The 19063-nt window shown below is 47.5% G+C and overlaps 1 protein-coding gene across 1 annotated transcript; it reads right to left on the bottom strand.

Annotated features, from left to right (window-relative positions):
* Positions 1 to 5235: 5235 nt before the first annotated feature.
* On the bottom strand, positions 5236 to 18801 carry B3GAT1 (beta-1,3-glucuronyltransferase 1). Its single transcript, XM_050911021.1, has 4 exons — positions 18615 to 18801; positions 15218 to 15726; positions 12290 to 12586; positions 5236 to 5322 (listed from the first exon to the last, which is right to left on the bottom strand). The coding sequence occupies exons 1-4, from the start codon at positions 18799 to 18801 to the stop codon at positions 5236 to 5238; spliced, it is 1080 nt and encodes a 359-aa protein (XP_050766978.1).
* Between the last annotated feature and the right edge of the window lie 262 nt (positions 18802 to 19063).

The following is a 19063-nucleotide window of genomic DNA, read 5'->3' as shown; positions in this document are numbered from 1 at the left end:
TGTGTGTTGTCCTCTATCAAATACATCATTATGTTTCAGGCCAGGCAGGAATCAGAACTTCCAAGGAGGAGGTGCAGGAGGAGAAAAGGACAAGTTAGTCTGCCAGTCATCCCTCCACCCCTGCTCTCACTGTGAAGCACCTAAAGATGAAATTCCCCCTTGTAAAATGAGCAGGGATGAGATTTTGGTTGGGATAGAAGTAAAGAGGCTGCATACATAGTTGCAAATGGGAGAGCACTTCCGTACTTTCTAGTTAAACCTGCTGTGAAATCTTGGGATCGTGGGTCCTGTTTTCTTTTTGTCTCTCAAAACAGAAACACAGGATTTAGGAAAATATGACATGTTTTTTTAACTCACCAGCTCCGCAGTCACTGAGGAGCTGCCATCTCTTTAGGGAGAGGAAGAGATCAAATTCAAGCTGCAAATCTGTTCATAATCTCCAAGAAGTCGCTCAGCCCCTGCTTTCTGTTCCAGTAACCAGAGGATTCAGGCTATGAAAGAAACACCAAACATGTGCACTGTCTCTGATAATGGAGTTGCGGGGCTCTTAGAAACCATAATTTTATTTAACAAATTTAAATACAGTTTGTTTAAAACTGAGAACAGACAGTGCAGCTGTCCATCCTGGCCAGAGCTGGTCTTACTGAACATACGTATCTCTGCTCCCGAGGACCACGGTAGCCTCTGTGCAAGTTGGAAGGGCCCAGGCTCATGTGACCAACTTTGAGGAGAGTGGAGCATATATGCAGGGTTGTGTTCAGGACTCGATCCTTTGCATTTTTCTGAAAGTTATTTCCTTCCAAGGACAGAAGGCTGCAACCCAGCAGGGACTGGAATTAAGATTAGTGAAAGAAAACATGCAGCTAGGAGAGGACATCAGTTGGAAACTATTTAAATGGTATGAAAACTTTGTAGTCCTTTAAAAATGTCTCTTTCCACTCTAGGGTTTGCAGACTGAAATGAACTTGGAAGGCTAGTACGATAACAAAATAAATCTGCTTGAGTGCAGAGAGCTACTGTTTTAATACAAGATAACAATACCCGTTCCCATAGAGCAGCCAGTGGCCAGCAGCATCAAATGCTTTCTATCCAAGTAGCGCTTCAGCCAATGCATCTAAAGGAACATTTTTGTAAAGGCTACGTAGCAAGGCTTCTGTGACTGGGAACTAAAGAATGCAACTTTTCCCCAATGGTTTTGATATACAGTGGGAGAAAATAACTTACAAAAAAATATTTTTTTTTAAATATTAGGAAATACACAATGTCATTAGTCCAAGGGAAGACTTCTGCACTGTGAAGCTAACAATCAAATCTATAGCATTTTAATAGTTCTATGTGTTAGGGCTAAAAATAACCAAGTCTATTTCCAGGATTACATTTTCCCTCGATTCAAAGGTAAAATTGTGCTTCAGACCTTTTTGAAAGAATTGGGACAGTAGGGGTTGATCAAAGGTTTGACAACAACTATGAAGGGGGAGGTAAGTTTTGGGGTTTTTTTAAAGGGGCTGGAGGTGGGGAGAAGGGGTATGTTGTACCTCAATTTCTTCCTCAGCAAGTTTGTCAATCTCAAATAGAGAGTCAACCAAGGTAGTAGCACCCAGGTTCCTCTTCTGCATTGCTCAGTCCTGTGTCTCTCACTGAGAAGCAAAATATAGTTTCATCAGAGAACACCCTTTCATCAATGCTATCTCAGGTCCTTTGATGTTACAGAACAGGGAAGAGGCGACTAATGTTCTACATAGTTTTTCAACCTACCTCAAGCTGGGTGCTGAAGAAACAAAGCACTAAGCACAGGATCCCCTTTACAAGGGTGCTGCTTTATCCATCAGAAGTTAACTCTCGAACTGCTCCAGCGTGGCTTTTCACACCAGTAGCTCTACAGTAGTATGGCATGGCCCTAAAAAAGGGGCTAGGGCTGAAGGATACATTCCAGTAGAATGGTAAATGCACTAAAATCAGCTTTTATCATTCAATCCCTAGTTTTAAGCAGTTAACTTTATTTTTTTAAGAGTGGAAATTTGGCTTTATGTAGGAGCACCCTTCAGAGAATCCCACACTTAATGCTCATGTGAACCAAATTAGAGCTAAACAGAACCAAGATCTGAGCCTGGATGAAGTATTATGTTGTACGGCCACAACAATCTCATTAAAACCCACTTCCAATTATTTTAGCATGGATGAATAGAGAACCACATGCTGTAAACATAACTCCATCCAGGAACAGTGGTCAACTGGTAGTGGTCAACGGCTCAATGTCCAGATGGAGATCGGTGACAAGTGGTGTCCCTCAGGGGTCCGTATTGGGACCAGTACTGTTTAATGTGACATAGAGGGATCGAGTGCACCCTCAGCAAGTTTGCAGATGACACTAAGCTGAGCGGTGCGGTTGACACGCCTGAGGGACGGGATGCCATCCAGAGGGACCTGGACAAGCTTGAGAAGTGGGCCCATGTGAACCTCACGAGGTTCAACAAGGCCAAGTGCAGGGTCTTGCACCTGGGTCGGGGCAACCCCCAGCATCAATACAGGCTGGGGGATGAAGGGATGGAGCGCAGCCCTGCCGAGAAGGACTTGGGGGTAGTGGTGGATGAAAAGCTGGACGTGACCTGACAATGTGCACTCGCAGCCCAGAAAGCCAACTGTATCCTTGGCTGCATCAAAAGCAGCATGGCCAGCAGGTTGAGGGACATGATTCTGCCCCTCTGCTCGGCTCTGGTGAGACCCCCCCCGGAGTACTGCGTCCAGCTCGGGGGTCCTCAGCACAAGAAAGACATGGACCTGTTGGAGCGGGTCCAGAGGAGAGCCACAAAAATCATCAGAGGGATGGAACACCTCTGCTATGAAGACAGGCTGAGAGAGTTGGGGTTATTCAGCCTGGAGAAGAGAAGGCTCTGGGGAGACATTATTGCAGTCTTTCAGTACTTAAAGGGGGCTTATAAGAAAGACGGGGCTTATAGGAACTTTTTAGCAGGGCCTGTTGCAATAGGACAAGGGGTAATGGTTTTAAACTAACGGACAGTAGATTTAGACTAGATATAAGGAAGAAATTTTTTACAATGAGGGTGGTGAAACACTGGAACAGGTTGCCCAGAGAGGTGATAGATGCCCCATCCCTGGAAACGTTCAAGGTCAGGTTGGACGGGGCTCTGAGCAACCTGATCTAGTGGAAGATGTCCCTGCTCATTGCAGGGGGCTTGGACTAGATGACCTTTAAAGGTCCCTTCCAACCCAAACTATTCTATGACTCTCTGACTCTATGAACATAGAGGTATGTCAGAGTGCCCTCCAAACCATGAAACTAATGAAGGGAAAGGAGAGGGAATACAAAGAGAAGAGAGATACTTGATGGGTTTGTTCTAGCCTGCCTTGCTTTTCACCCTCCCCTGAAACCTTCCTGTCTTGTGCAGCGTAATAAACACTGATTAAAGTAGGTTTAAAATTAAGGGCTAAGGTGCCATCTCGGAAGGCAGCTGTCTCCTCCATGAACAGAGAGCTGCTTAGGCTGTTGCACACATAGCCACAAGGTACGTGTGTCTCAGGAAAAACAAGTCATCAGGGGCCAACACACTCCTGTGGGCATTCTCACCCTTGCTTTCAGGTCCTGTAAAACAGCCCCCTCAGTCTAGACTACCATTCCAGCTGGGCCATGTCTTCAGCGCATCGTGCCCTCCATGCACTTCTCCCAAACTGAGCATCTCGTGAGGCAGCTGGTCTTGTACTGAAGCTGACGTCAGTCCTGTATTTTCTGTGCTTTTTCTCCACCTCCAGAGCGTCTGGTTCTGCTCAGAGTCCAGGAGGAAGGGCAGGGGAATCCGGGTAGTTTATGTATGCAGTGTTGCTTGTTTTCAGTACGCTAAAACTCTTGGAAGTCAGCAGAGATCCTGGCTACTGCATGTCTGGCTGGTTGTATGCTGTGGAGAGGAACCTTGCAGGCTGTGCATGAAGAAATCTTCTGCAACAGAGACACAACCGGCATGTATATTACCCTTCTGCCTCGCTGCAGTTAGCTGCCACCCCTTGGAACTATCCCAAAACCCATCTCAGATTGCAGATCTGTGAGTACTGCTGCTAGGCAACTGGGTGTTGGTGAAAAGCAGTTGTGACAGCGCTGAAGAGCTATGGCCTCTCTGCAAAGCCGCTATATATAGCGCAGATAATATGCAGTGCAGGCTTTCCTCTGCTGTCCTGCCAATGGGCTGCAAAGGCAGGCCACTGCAGCAGGCAGGGCTCCATCCAGTTAGCCTGAGGGAATGTGCTATAAAAGAGCTCATTACTGTTAAAAATATACCACTGCTGAGGAAATCTACCCCTTTCCTTTGCTGCTCTTACTTCTCTGTTTTCGAGAGGAAAAGAGAACAAGCAGCAACCTTCTCTCCCCTCCAGGCCTGGTTCTGCACTCCAGTTAAAGGGAGTCATGCATTTATTTTTTTCCCCATAATAATGAAGTGTGGCAACATAGTCTGGATGCAGATACAAGCGAATAGCCCATCCTTCACTCTAGCAAACCAACTGCAGAGTGCACTCTGGAAATACAGAAGACTAAATGCACCAGGGCACTCAGGTAATTAAAGGTGAGAAGCCAGGGCATGAACAAATGAGCAGGAAGTCAGCCATCAATGTGCATTTTCTTTCCTCCCTTCCACTGAAGAAGACACTACACGCTCACCTTAGGTGAACAAACACCTCATGTGGGGTTTAATCCACACCCTCCCTTGTCACTGACTTTGTGTGGCTTTGATGTGGATATAAATTAAACTCTTCCCTCAGTGAAAGCTTCTGCCTGACTTAAAAGTGCTTTCACTGATATTGCTTTAGCTTTCCTCAGATGTTTCCAGGTGGATGAATCCACATCCTTCACCCTTGTGCTTTAGCTATATTAGTACAGTTAATAAGGCAACCTTCTTGTTTAGTCAAGGGTTTGTTTTTTTAACAATGTAACTTCTGTTTAAACTCTCACTCCCTGGATTTCTGTTCTTCCCCCAACCTCTCACCGGGTATTTCCGCTTTAGCAGCTTGTCTTAAAGATAAAAAAGAGAGATTAACTAATGGTCCCAAGAAGTTTTGCAGTAAGGGAAGGCCAGAGATGTGAAAAATAGAAATTAAAAAGCACATTTAAAAGAGCTCTTATCTTTTTCCTGTCATTGTCTAGTATTTTCCTTTTTTACTGTTGCTTCTCATTACTGTTCAAAAACGTGAGCTCTTACCTGGTATTGGTCTCCGTTCAGCCATGCACAGTCAGATTTCCACATTGGGATCTGTGAATCCTTTCTTCCCCTCATTCACCAGCACAGGCTTTTCTGTCCTTGTATGCCAGACTAAAATCTGAAGAAGCCAACAGAAGTCATTAGCTGCACCTCTTCACTGCGCTAACAAATATTCTTGCACATTAAATCAATAGTGCAATTTAACCATCTACCCTGGAGCCTAATGGCGCATTCACAGCTGAAAGGAGGTTTGCATAAAACTTCATTTAGGCAGGCCTACTGCTATCTAAAATGCACAGTGCACAGAAATTACCCATTTCACAGTGTACTGTCTTGGGACATTAACCTGCTCCTTCCATGTAGTTATCAACCATCTTCCTCGAAAGGCTCATCAACCTTTTCAATGATGTAAGGCAGTTCCTTCATAACCAGAGAATCACATGCGTGTTTCCCCATAGACCAAGTTCCTTACTCTGGTTCTTGGTTATCATGTTACTACATCCTTGGCCAGTGTGGAGTTACTTGCTAGGCTCAGAGTGGACATGCAAATTCTTGCCACTTCAGGTCACATTGTGACTCGTGCATTAGAGGGAAGAGGCAGTTACACTGAGAACCACCAGCTGCTCCAATCGTCACCATTGCCTTTGCTTGTATGAAATATTAAAATGAATTTTTCAGTGCATCTCTGAAAATCCATTATTGGAGGGAAGACATCAGTCTGCTCCCTAACCTCACTATCACTTCTTTTTCACTTTTAAATTCTTTCAAGATCCTAAAAAGACATGAGAGTGACACTGATCTGAGAAGTACTTACTGCTGCTCCAGTTCTCTGTTGCAACCTCTGCCGTCTCAGAGCTGCAAGATGCAGAAGCTAGTTACAGAACACATGCTCTGGGCTGTACACAGCCCTTTTATAACCCAGCAAGCATTAGTCTACCATATCACCTCAAAAGCCCTATACACATTTCCTTTGAAATGCCGGCCCTGTGCTGCCATCCGCTATTCTGTACCGGGTACAATACGTTGTATCACTTTAAAGCCCCTCTCTGACTTGCTTAAAACAGAACTGAAGCTTCTACTAAAAGCTTCCCTCAGTTTTAGCAGCAAAGTTTAATATAGATCAACATCTGTGGAGGAGAACTGGAAAAAATATAAATTGAAGAGGTGGTCCAACATTTTTGGAGAGGGGTAGTATTATAGGTAAATAGTTTCTACTAGCTGTGCTATACTGCTGGCACAGACAGTTCTGGAAGCTGTTTAAAATACTGTCCCCTCACTAGACTCAATTACACTTATTGCTTTGCTCCTAGAACCTGAATTGCTGGGAGCAGCTTCATCCCTTCAGAGCTACAGCTTCCTGCTTCCCTTCACCTGTTCGCATTGATATTTCCTACCTTGCGGGGGTTTCCCTCTCGTTGCTATGACAATACTCTGCACATTTAATCCAAGTATCTGCGAACCATTTCATACCCAGTCCCTGCTTTTCTGAAAAACGAGGGCACGTTCTGTTTCTAAAGGACGAACAAAGCACTTTTCAAACCATTCTGGTTAAACAGGAGCAACCCCAACTTCCCAAGAAGCTGTTTGACCAAATTTGTCTCTGATGTGAGCAGTCACCTCCTGTGCAGGGCTTAAATCTCTCCTGCTAATACTAAGGCAGTAGAGACCAACTGCTGTCTGGAGTGGGTCCAAAAAAACATTTCCTCGCTCCCCCACAACCACTTCAGAGCCCGCTCATCAAAGTTAGCCTTTATTATAGTCCTGCTCACCCACTGCAGCAACGCTGCTGCAATTACTGTGTTATTTTCCTATGATAAGGCAAAACCAAACAGGTCTGTACGAGTGGCTCTCAGTGCTATGCAAGCATCAGTTACGGGCCCCTCATCCAACAAACAGAATGTATAAACCTTAATGCAGTCCAGGTGCTAGAAAAATCTTGTAGCCAGTTCTCCTTTCCAGCGGGAGCAGGTAAGAGCTCTTTCCACTTCTGACACATAAACACTCAACCCTGCTGATGGCTGAGGGCTGCACTCTGCCAGGAATGGGACTCACACTTCAGCAACTCTAACCACATACTCCATAAACAGAAGACCACAACTACACATTATTAGCTTTTCTTTAAACTGGATCCCACTTTTGCATTGTTAAAGCCAAGTGCCAAAAAAGACAGTTACATTAAATTAACTAAAATGGACCAATTTTCAGAGTTTGCAGCTTGATAGAGCAGCTCCTAGCATTTTTCATGCTGTGTTCTTTAATGTGGGAGGGAGATCACCATTTAGCACAGAAACACCTGCTTTTCCTCTCAGCCAATTGCCTGATTTTTTTCCACAAGCAGTGTGTTTGTTTTATGCCTCAGGGAAGCTTTGGCTTGTGCAAAGAGTACAGCTTGCAAGGGAGTAAACAGTGAGGGGGACCAAGTACCTGACTTTCCCTGAACAGTGGTTTCATATAGGTCACCTGGGGGAGCCCCCTTTAAAAATCTCTACTACTGCAAAACACTTCCAATCAGTTACAGCCTTGCCATTCAGAATCGCAGGACTCAAAACAGATCTAAGAGATTACAACGATTCATCTCCATAGCAGACTTCTTCATTGTCTTCTAACAGGAAATTAAAAAGCAAACAAGCGAGTCGACCTACAGTTGGAGGGGGTCACAGCATTTCAAGCACACTGACCCTCCATGGAGGTTTTCAATAATTGTTCTTTGAAATGGAGACTACACAACATGAAGAAAAAGAGATACCAAGCTGAAATGGCACATTTGCTTCCTCCCAGCTTGTGCTAAACCAAATTTCTGCAGCCTCTCTTAGGCATTGTGGAGGCCCTCTTCTCCCAAAAGCACATCCATTGGTGTAACAAATAAAGATTGCTTCTCCCTATAACTCTTGCTTTTCTCATGTGTCGAGAGAATCGTGGCCACTGCTATTAAATGAGCCAGAGCTCAAACAGTAATCTTCAACTATGCAATTACACCAACCTGAAGATTTGTGCTTTGTGATGGGTATTACAGGCAAAACATACAAGACCACAAGAGAAGAAAAGGTTACAGCAGTCTAATTTGAGCTATTGCAGCTGCAGCACAGATCTGAGGGTCCACCGTGGAGCAGTGCAGGCAGACGGTGCTGCAAAACCCAAACTACTCTGATGGAAATTACAGCTTTCAGCTGTGGTACAGGGGATGGCATTGGCACAGCAGTTCTGGTGACTAATCAGGACAAGACAAGGCCAAAAGAACCCTCCGAGTTCTGCATGTCTGTCGTAAAAATCAACAGCTTGAGCACTGGTGTCTTCACTGGTGTGCGTGTGAAGCTTAACCAACAAAGTGCTGTCACATAGCAGCCAGGATACCGAAAGCTCACCGCAAACAACTGGTCATAAACCCACACGGAAAGAGGAGCCCAATCTCAGGAACAATCTAACCCAAAAGAGGACAGATCTGCTCCATCCGTACCCTGCTGCTCAGCCCCTGAGAGGCAAAGAAAACAAAGAGCTCGTGAAGCTGATTGCCCTGCCTGCTGTATGTAGCACCACAGGATAAAATCAGGAGGAAGCGAAGTACTCCTTTTCAAGCCTTCTTGCCTTAGGCTGACATTTTCCCTCTCTTCTGCCCATTCTGAGCCAGTTTTAGCTGTTTTAGATCTGTGACATCACAAAGCAGCCAGTTCTGGTCTCCTTTTGCTGTGCAATTTCCTGGCTGCTGCTGGGCCCAAAGGCTTGGTCTCCTCCATATGCACAAGGATTTATTCCCCTCCCAGAGCCAGTTCTAAGACCCACGGTAGCCACAGTGTTGGTGTGTGGTTCAGGTACTGCTGGGAGAGCTCTCTCTGTTCTCTAGCCTGTGTCTGATAGCATCCTGTTGTACTGACTGTGCCATTTAATAGTGCCCACAAGCACCCTGCCTCTAAGGCTCAGAGACAGCCGTTCCCGGCCCAGCGCAAAGCTGCCAGCTGATTCCCTTTCACAACATCCACCTAAACACGGAGCTGCTAACCCGCAGATTTAATCTCAGCTTTTACTCAGCCAAGAGATAAGGAGAGAGGAAGAATGACTACTTTTAGCCACCACTTCAATCCCCGTGAATTGCTACCGAGACCACCCAAGCGCACAAAAGCTCTGCCTCACCCAAAGAAACATACCTACACCTATCTCCCTGGAGAAACAAGCGGCTCCAGGAGCAGCTGGAACGAGAGACGCCTCATTTCCAATGACCTTGTATTTTGTGGTCTGTCCTCTTGCACCAGCCCACACTGAGGCTTTTTCAATAGCTGGGGCCACTCAAAGTCTCTCTCCTTTAAGGGCTGCCTGGTTGAGCACAACGCAGCTTGTTTCCTCAGGTGTTAACAGAAAATGGGGAGCAGAATATGTCCCAGTTACATCAACCTTATGGGAATACAGAATCTCAGACCTCTATCCTGTGTCAATGGATTGAAGAGAGTATGGTTTGCTTTTGGGTGCGTGGGGGGTAATGCAGAAGCAGCAGAACACAGAAATACATAGCACACTTGCAAAGCCTTGTTTCCTTACAACTCCAGTATAAACCAACCCTTCCCTGCTGATAAGGAGGGATAACTCTCTCCTTTCTCCTCGGCAATTAATACTGACTTCCTTAATTTTCTCCTTCATTTTGGGCAGTTCCCAAATCAAAGAAGATAAGCAGGATATATGTCTTTGGCCAAAGCTTAAGCTTTTTGCAGGAGTATGCGTTTGTGGGCTGAATTCTGATAAATATTACAAATACTAGCACCGCACACAGGGAAGGCAGCATTTTTGGAGAACAGATGTCTATGCTTCTCTTGCATATTTCTCTGATCCCTCCTTAATGACTCTATCAGAGCACATCATAATTTTTAATGTAAATCTCGCCGCAAAGCAGGAGTATGGTTATGCTTAACAGAAGCAAGCCATGACAACTGCTGGGAGCACACTAGCACAATGAGAAAGGAGTCTGCGCTTTGATCTTGGGGCAAGAGGACCCCAGACCACAGCCTACTTTTGTCCTTCTCTGCTGCTTGTCTGGACTCTCCTCCTCGTCAAACAGGTGAGCAAAACAGCAATTGGGAAATGGAGGCTGCTGGCATCAGCTAAAAGCAGAAAGGCAAAGCTCAGCCTGCAAAGCTGCACTCGGAGTTTCCCAGGAGCAGACAGCATTCAGTTCACAACAAGGACCCTTGTAAGATCCCCACAGCCTAGCCAAAAAAAAAAATGCAGTCTGCTTCAAATCCTGGCCAGCAATCCCTGCTTCCTCTCCATCTCTGACCTGCAGCTCTTGTGTGACAGCACTGACACGGAAGCCTGTCTGACAGCACCATTTTTTTTCCTCCCACTTGGAAACAACATTTTCCTTCCTCTCCTTCCTCCATGTGTTCCTCCACAACCGTCATTTCCTATCCCCAGCCTTTTAACACAGCTTCTTTCCAACAGTTATTTACAGCAGGGACAATATACCAAAGATTGCATAGCTGGCCATGGAGTAAACACCCCTAATCTTCTGTACACCAGCCTAAAAGCAACCTATGCATCTCCCTTGGCCTGTTGGAAACACATTTATTTCCAGCCAGTGCTTTCTTGTTAGCTAGTAGGCCATGCAGTCCCCAAGAACAGAGACCTAATTTTAATCCAATCTCTTTTCCCACCCTTGGGAGACCATCTGTGCTATTTATCCCAGTGCTGGACAGCCATAACCACACACATGTACATTTAAAAAATGAGGCACAACAGCTATCAGATAATAAACAAAATTGCTCCTCCCCCTCAGTTCCTCTTCCTTATTCCTGGACTCCTTGCCTGAGCACTGCTGAACATCGAGATTCTCATTTTTCCGTGACTGTGGGCAGTAGAGCAGTGCAGATGGAAAGCAAAGACAAAGGTTATTACTCAAAAGTTTTTCCTATCCCAAAAAGGGATGGAGACTTGGGTCCAACTCTGGGTCTGTCAGCAGTAACAGCTCATTTGTAAAAAAAGAAAAATCCTCCTGCGATAATTAAGCAATAAAGACTCCCTAAATCAGACTGGGTGGTGCCTATTACAGACAAAGGCATGACAGTGCTACAGTGGGGTCTGTGATCTCAGAGGGACCCCCTCCACACCTGCGGTGCTCAGTGGACCCACTCACAAAGCTTTCAAAAGCACTTGACAGCACCTCTGTTGCTGATGTGCTGTGACTGATGCCTGTCACACTAACCAGCATTGTCTCATTGTATCTCGCACACTCCCCTGTCATTCCAGATAGATATCCATCTGTTGTCTCTCATCTTAGACTGGGAAGTCTTTAGGGCAAGAACCACCGTTGCGTTCCGAGTTTCTACGTTATTTAGCACATAGGGGTGCTGCTCCATGACCTGGTGGCTCCTAGGCAACGTGTACAGTCAAATAATTAGTGGTCATTTGACAGCAGTAAACCCCCCCCAAATGAAGCTTTATGGAAGCCTCCTAGAGCTCAGAGCAATATCCCAGGCATTAAAACATTTCTACATTATCTCTGGCACAGAAAGATCCAGGTTGTTGTGGACAACTACAGCAATATTGCATAGATGTCAAGAGGGAGAAGGAGACTTTGCAATAAGGCAGTGATTGTGTGAACAGTCTTTCCCTGCAGCCAGGAAACGCCGTGGCTGGTACTCCTGGGTTACAGTTCAGAGGGGTTCCAGAGGGCCAAATCTTGTTTGATGCTAGCTTATCACAGGAGTACCAGTACTCAAAAGCCCCCCTCAGGAATTCACGTAAAGCACCCAACATACATTTCACCTATGGAATTCCCTGCTCCAGCGGATTAGCAAGGCCACAGATAAGCCCACCTTGAAGACAATAAGGATATTTTCTAGAGTTAATACAAGAAAGAGGAACAGTTACAGGGGTGAGAAGACTCCATATTTCAAGGCCTATGGCAACCGCTAGCAGCCTGCAACCAAAAAAGATAACTGCCCTCCACACGTTTTAATACATAATTGCCCATTCCCAGCTCCCTTGCAATGGGGGTGTGCTCTCTGCAAATGCAGAGGACAAGTGCCTGAACGATGGGGCTGAATGGGCTTTCTCCTACCTCTGGATCCTTTTACAGCCCATGTACAAGGAAGAGACCATACCTTAGTGCAATTGGCAGCTTTCGGCTCAAGGTCATTCAAGGTCACTAGTTCCCGGAGCAGGCTGCTCTCTTGGTAGCCTCCCTTCACTCCTCGCAGTTTGAAGTAAGCCTGAGATCGCTGGAGAATCAGTCTGAGGTTCACAGCAAACCCCGCCATGTCTATAGCAAAGGGGCGATGGGGGTCGAACACAGTTTTCCAGCCATAGACCTTCCCTGCAGCGTTCACTTTGGGTGACTCATAGCGCAAGCCACCGACGAAGGCTACTGGCCACACTGACACCTTTCTGGTGCTGCGCATCTGGAGGCAAGGAAAGAGAAGGGTACGGTGGGTGCACACAGAAGGATCGGCTGCATGCGACTTCCAACACACAAACCAGCACCCCAGCAGAACGACTTCACCTTGCTCACTGTCCTGCAGGAAATGAATGCCCCTGAGCTTCAGCCCAAACCCTAGAGCTAAGAGCCTGGGTTAGCTTCCCAGGCACCCTCTGTGGCTTGGACCAAGCTGCAGAGCTCATTACTCACCTCTACAAGGATGCACATCCTGGAGCTGGAGAAGCAAAGTGCTTTGGAAGGTGGCAACTAACAATAGCAATAGTAATGGATAGCCACAGAACAAGCATGAGTTCAGCACTAAAAACAAAGCTGCCAATAATAAACATAACTGAGATTTAGGAGTGTTTTTTGTCCAAACATCTTTAGAGCAGTGGGGCATCAGTCCTCCACATGGACAGCTGGGGAAATCAGGACACAGAGGAGGGAAGCACCTTGTCCAAGGCCACCTGGAAACGCAGGAATGGCATATCTAGGAAGAAAGGTGCTTTCTCTGAAAGCTAAGGAGTTTGAGCTGCAATCTCAGCCTATGAGCCACAGTAAGACTAAAAGCATCTTTAGAGTCCGGCACTGCAGCTGTAGCCCACAACCTCAGGGACAGCTGAGAAGCGCAGTCTCTCCAGAAACTCCCAGCATGCAGGACAGTGCTTTGTAGCTGCCCCTGCTACCCAGTGGAACAACGCTGGATGCCTCTACTCCCTGTCGAGTCAACAGAAATAGATAGGAGCCATCAGGGGACACTTCAGATGCCTGCACTTGCCAATGCAGATGCTTTGGATGCCAGTCTGCCCGCTCACCCCCCAGCGCCCTGTCCTGCTCTGCTGGCGGACTCAGCCTCGTGTTCTGCTCTCAGCCCAGTCTCTTAGATCCGGGATCTCCCAGAGCTAATCTCATCACTGCTAATTACTGCAAACGAGACCAGAAGAGCTCTAGCACTTGCCCTTCTGCATTATACACATGCTAACAGCAGCCCCTGTCCACAGGGAACAATAGTGCGTGTCTTCTGCATTTCACAGCACATTTCATTGGCTCCATGTAACCTTAACTGCAGCTACATATCAGAGAGAAGAAACCTCTACGAGCAAGGCACATGAGTGAGCGAAGGAACCCTTTCTGCTTTATTAATGTGTGGTGTCTGTCTCAAGACAGCCTCAAAGGGGACTGTGGAAGAAAGACATTCAGTCTGAATTTGCTTTCAGCTTTAAAAGCATGTATATTCCTGTGGCTATCCAAGCTCAAGTGAAAGCCATCAGGGAAGGGAAAGGGGGCATGTATGGAGCGAATAAATAGGAGATCCCTGGTATGAAAACTGGCAACGGGTGGGGAAGGAGGCAATCCTCCTTTCTTGTCCCTTGCTGCAAGAGCTCGGCCTCAGGAGAGCAAGGGAACAAGTAATTTCCGAGCTGGAAGCCAGGTGAGGTACAATGTACCTGGCACTGTAAGACCACTGCATACCTGCAGACAGGGAAAGGCACAGGAGTTCATTTTGAGCCCCAGCAGGAGAGGAACAAACAGCAAAGGTGGGAAAGCACGTGGGAACCTTCCCCTGCTCAAGCCTGACAAGACTGTCAGGACATGCTGAAATTCAGCCTGCCTTCACAGCTCCTGGAGCCGCAAACTTCCAGGCTGAGATCTCAGCCCCATTGCCTACTTAAAACAGCCTGAGAGACCATCCGTCCCCTGATGCTGCAAGAGGGAGAGCTCCGGAGGGGAGTGCTGCACGTTTCCCAGCAGAGAGACAGCCCTCTCCAAGGCAGTACGGGAAGGGCTCCACTTTCTGGGAGGAGAAGCAAGCACTGACAAATGCATGCTCCTCACGTGTCCGGCAAGCCAGAGGCAACTGCACAGAGCATCTCTGAACAAGATGTCCTGCAAGCGTTATGGCTGTGCTGACACCATTCAGGTATAAGTCTGAAAGGGCACTGCTACCTCAGCTGGGGATCTGTGCAGCGCAGGCACCACGCTCTTGACAGCTACAGTATTGAACCAGTGGACACTCTGGGATGAGAGCAAACAAATGCAAACAGCAAGCAAGGAAGAGAAACCCCAGGGACTCCTCAAACAAGAACAAACATGAATTAACAGACAGCCAAGTGCAATACATAGGGGTGGTGGAGAAGAAAGGTGGATAACATCAGATCAGGAATCAGCTGGAAATCTCCTCCAGGGTGGGGCATGGAAGGAGGATGGCTGAGGTTTCTTTTGCTAGGCATGTGCTTCTGCACAGGCACGTCGGACAGCAGGTGATGTTCCAACCCAAACAAGGCTCCCCACAGGGGAAGGCAGCTCCTCATTAGCTTGCTTTACAGTAAAAACTATCTGCCTGCTGATCACATGCCACAGGATAAACTGGGGTTCCCGTTACTTCGCACAGGATGCCTTTGACTCTGGGAAACACACACTTTGCAGTGCAGTAACCAAGCCCCAGAGAAAACTTCAGGACAGCTGCAGTGGGACCACTATACAGACAAGACTGGTCCAGAGCTCTGGAGAGGATGTATGCAGCATCTCCTCAGCTCAGTACACAGCATCTTTTACACCCCCCGTGCTAATCTGCTGTGTTGAGCCAGTCAGGGGCCCCCCAGCAGGATCTTACCTCCTCAAAGAGCTCCAGGCTGTAGGTGTTATCATCATCAGCAAAGTAAACAATCCCAGGCTGGCTGTTATTTTTGTTAAAGGTCTCTCTCAGCCATCTCAGGGCAAGGTTCCTCTGCATGGTCCCCCGGGGAATGCGGGGATCCCTCATGTCTCCCCGCAGCTTGTAGTTGCGCGGTGTCTCCACATTGAGGTGGGTGTAGTTAAGCCCCGTGTCCCGCAGCAACCGGGTGATGAGAGGCGTGCGCCGCTGTGAGTCCTCCACCAGGATCCAGTGCAGGTTTGGCACGTGCAGGAGGGTGTTGGCCAGGCGCGTCAGCTCTGCCTTCTGTACGGGCCGGCTGTAGGTGGGTGTAATGACGTGGATGGTGGGAAGGGTGTCTGACCACGGGGGTGGGCGGGTATAAACATATTCTGTCCTCACCACCTCCACAATGTCCCGGTCCGACAAGCAGTATTCCTTGGAGTCCAAGCCTGCAGCGAGATCACGCCGGGAGTCACCACCATCATCTGAGCGAGGGTATGAGAGAGAAGAAAAAGCCGCATGGACTCAGTCCTCCAACACCCCCCGACTGAGCCAGCAGGCTGCTTGCTAATAGCAGGTCACCCTCATGGTTTCAGAGGAAAGGAAACAAGCTCGGATGGAGGCTTTAATAAATAAGTACACAAATAAATAAAGGAATCAGGGACAAACACACATGAGAAAAGAAGTTCCTGCTGTTAGAAAACCAGCACTGAACAAGGCCTGAGAGTCCAGGACAATGCTGCAGCTGAGTGCTCGGAATAAGCAACTTCAAAAAGCACCCAGAAGAGACAGGCTTGTACCACAATTAGATCTAGATAAAGAAAATAGCAACGTGGATTGACGCTCTGTCATTCTTGAAGAGCTCCAGTGCTCTGGGCACCATGCTCCATGGGACAGGACTCACGGCTCTGCACTCAGGCACTGGAGCACCTGGATTGGGAGGCAGGGAACTAACTGGTGGAAAATACTGAGTCAGTAAAGATCCCCCAGCAGCATTGTCTGGCCAGGATACTGCAGTACCCCACTGCTCTCCTGACATGCCTGGGATGGGGCACAGAGGGGTAGGGAAAGACACTTCAAATCCACAAATGGAGAGTAGAAATTAAAGCCTGTAATTGTAGGCTTTTTCCTGCAGAGACTTTCACCTGCCTCTGACTAACCTCTCCTCAAAAAGACCCTACCAATCTCTGAACATAACAGCCCATTCAGTAGTGCGGATGTGAACAATGAACAGCATATATATAGGATACACTGATCCAAACATATAAAATCCTTGCACAGAGAGACTTGTTCACGATCGGCTCAAGGAAAAAAAAAATGTTCATGCACCTTTCACTTTTCCAGGGTGCGACTTTTACACTTTCGTACCACTGTAGGCCAGCAGGAATACCACGGTCTACAGTTAGGAACTGGCAGAGATGAAGGGGCACCTCCATTCAGGATATAAGCCAGCTGCTCTCTAGTGGGCACATAATACTTTGAGCCAGAGATTTTGCAAAACCAGCTACTACCAGGAACTTCAGATGAGAAAGAACAGGAACAGACAGACATTAGATCTGACCCAGCAGGGTACTACCTATGGTTTTTTCATAGCATGTTACTCTTCCAGCAGCATAGACTTTGATACCAGCCCTGAACCGAATGAAGGCCTCGTACTCCATGGCATTGACGGAGGGAGGGTGTATATCTGGTGCGGGGGAATAGGGTCAAGGTGTCCTGCACATGTTGGTATTAGGCCCTGTATAAGGCAAAGCACATCAGCATCACATGGCAGAGCTCTCTGAAAGCAGAGAACACTGGAATCAATTAAAAAATAAATCTGCAAAATGCATTGGACACAGACACAAATGTAATTAGCCAGGATGATGCTTGAGACAGTTTGCAAACCCCTGCAGGTCAAACCCTCAGCTGCAAATCCTGGCATGTGTAAGCACTGCCGTTCTGTGCTCGCTAGCGTATAGATGCACATCTCTTTTTAAGCACCTGCTACCAAAGGATCTCAGAAACGCATTACAAGAACAAAATGATTTCTCCCAAGAGCATTCAGGTTGGTCTCTATCACCACTCATTTTCCACTGGGGGCTCAGAGAAGCAGAGGCAGAGGAAGTGTCTTACCAAGGTCATCGGTAAGTTCAGGACTGAGTCAGAGCAGAGCAGTCTCTGTGCTGCAACTTCAGTGTCCATGGCCATTCACAAAAAACAGCTCCTAGTTTTCAGGGCATTGAATCAAACTGGTATACAAACAGCGTATTCTTAATAGTCTTTCAAGTCCTGTTCTAGAGCCCAGTAGATCCCTCATCCTCTGAAACACTGTCCACCTTCCAGAGGGGATCACAGTTATTTTTCCCTTAAGAACGACCCAAAGCCTCATGGGTGGCTGTCAGTCCTCCAGGGGGAAAGGTAAAGCTGCTCGGGACAGACTCTGAACTTCTGACAATTCAAACTGCACATCAGACTGTTCAGCAAAAGGATAAGCAACTGTGGAGGGTGGGTGCGAACATTAAAATGAAAAGGGGAGAGAATCTCCCAGAGAAAGGGACCAGAGAGGGAAAATGAGCTGGCCTTCTTCCTCACAGACAAGGCTCCCCAAGCTGACCCGCCTGCCCTGGCGCTCAGCAGAAGGGCAGAACCAAGAATGAAGACCGCAGTAGGCAGCGTGGCTTCTTCCAGACCCCAAGAGCTCTCACAGCCCTTAGATATTGCTGCTATGCCAAGAACAGGAGAAAAACTAGGACCCTTCTGGCCAGAGAGGATCCCTCAGAACTTCCTGCATTCATCTGATTTGGGCCAGGGCTCTATTTAATGCTTTGTGTGACAGGTAGCATGGAAGCTGACTCTCTCATAGCATTGTAACTCCACCAAACAATCAGGTGAGATGCTGGCTCTTGCCTTCTCCTTCAAGTGCAAGAGCACCAGTTTGCTGCTTTCCTGAGGACACTTAAAAAATGCTCTTTGCCTCATGTCTCCCAGAGCAGCTGTCTCAAGTGGCAGCTTTGTTTCCTCTGCTCTCTTTTTTGCAGCTTTCCTGCTGGACTAACTTGTGTGCAGAATGCTGCAAAGGCCAGCAGGAAGGGACTCCTCTCCTATGGATCATTACGGAACAAAGAAAAGCATCTTCCTTCAGTACTCTGGATTTAGGCCATAAAGAGCTCTCCAAGTGCAGTAAGCATATCCCATGGCTTGGAGTTTGATGTCTCTGAAGAACCCCTCTGAGCACTGGGCTATTCCTACAGCAGAAGTGGGGAGGCTTCTGCATGAGCATGGACTGGGAGCTGAGATGAGCATGGCTGCCATGGAGAAATGAAATGAGAGAGGAGATGAGGACGAGGGAGGGATGCACAGACTTGGCATGGGCTGGTTTGAGTTCTCTCACCCTTGTGCACTGCAAGCAGTGGAGCAATGGTGCTCTGGTGCCAGACGGTGATTAGTAGTGTCCAGGGCAGAACTATCAGCACGATAGCCAGGATGTCTCGTCTCTTCGGCATCTCCAAGACTGACTGGACCCACAGCTCCTCATTACCTGACAGTGAAAACCCCAGAGACAGAACAGCAGAGCACATGGAGAACAGAAATAAATGGGCAAGAAGGAACAAGGACAGAGAGAGAGAACGCGAGAGAGGGAGAGAGCAGCGAAGGTGACACGACTCATAGGTCTTACCAGTGCTTACAACCCACCCATTGCAGAAGCAGGTTTGGAGGGGCCTCGGCTGCTGGGACCAGGAGCAGGAGGGTACTTCTACAGGACACTGCTGGAGCTGCCAGCAGGAACCTCAGGGACTCATTTGGAAGGAAACCTGCAACACAGAGCAAAGGTGAGTAGGC

The sequence above is a fragment of the Gymnogyps californianus genome, chromosome 25 (assembly GCF_018139145.2).
Source record: "Gymnogyps californianus isolate 813 chromosome 25, ASM1813914v2, whole genome shotgun sequence".
In the NCBI taxonomy this organism is placed as follows: domain Eukaryota; kingdom Metazoa; phylum Chordata; class Aves; order Accipitriformes; family Cathartidae; genus Gymnogyps; species Gymnogyps californianus.
This window is presented reverse-complemented; position numbering and strand designations above follow the sequence as displayed.

Bases quoted from the DNA above. Each gene is read 5' to 3' on its own strand.
- B3GAT1 (XM_050911021.1), bottom strand. From the start codon at position 18,801: ATGTGCTCTGCTGTTCTGTCTCTGGGGTTTTCACTGTCAGGTAATGAG. The intron at 15,727-18,614 runs GTGAGAGAACTC...ACCCTCGCTCAG, and splicing joins ACTGCTTGCAGTGCACAAGG to ATGATGGTGGTGACTCCCGG. The intron at 5,323-12,289 runs GTATGGTCTCTT...TGGCTTCTTCAG, and splicing joins AAGCTGCCAATTGCACTAAG to ATTTTAGTCTGGCATACAAG.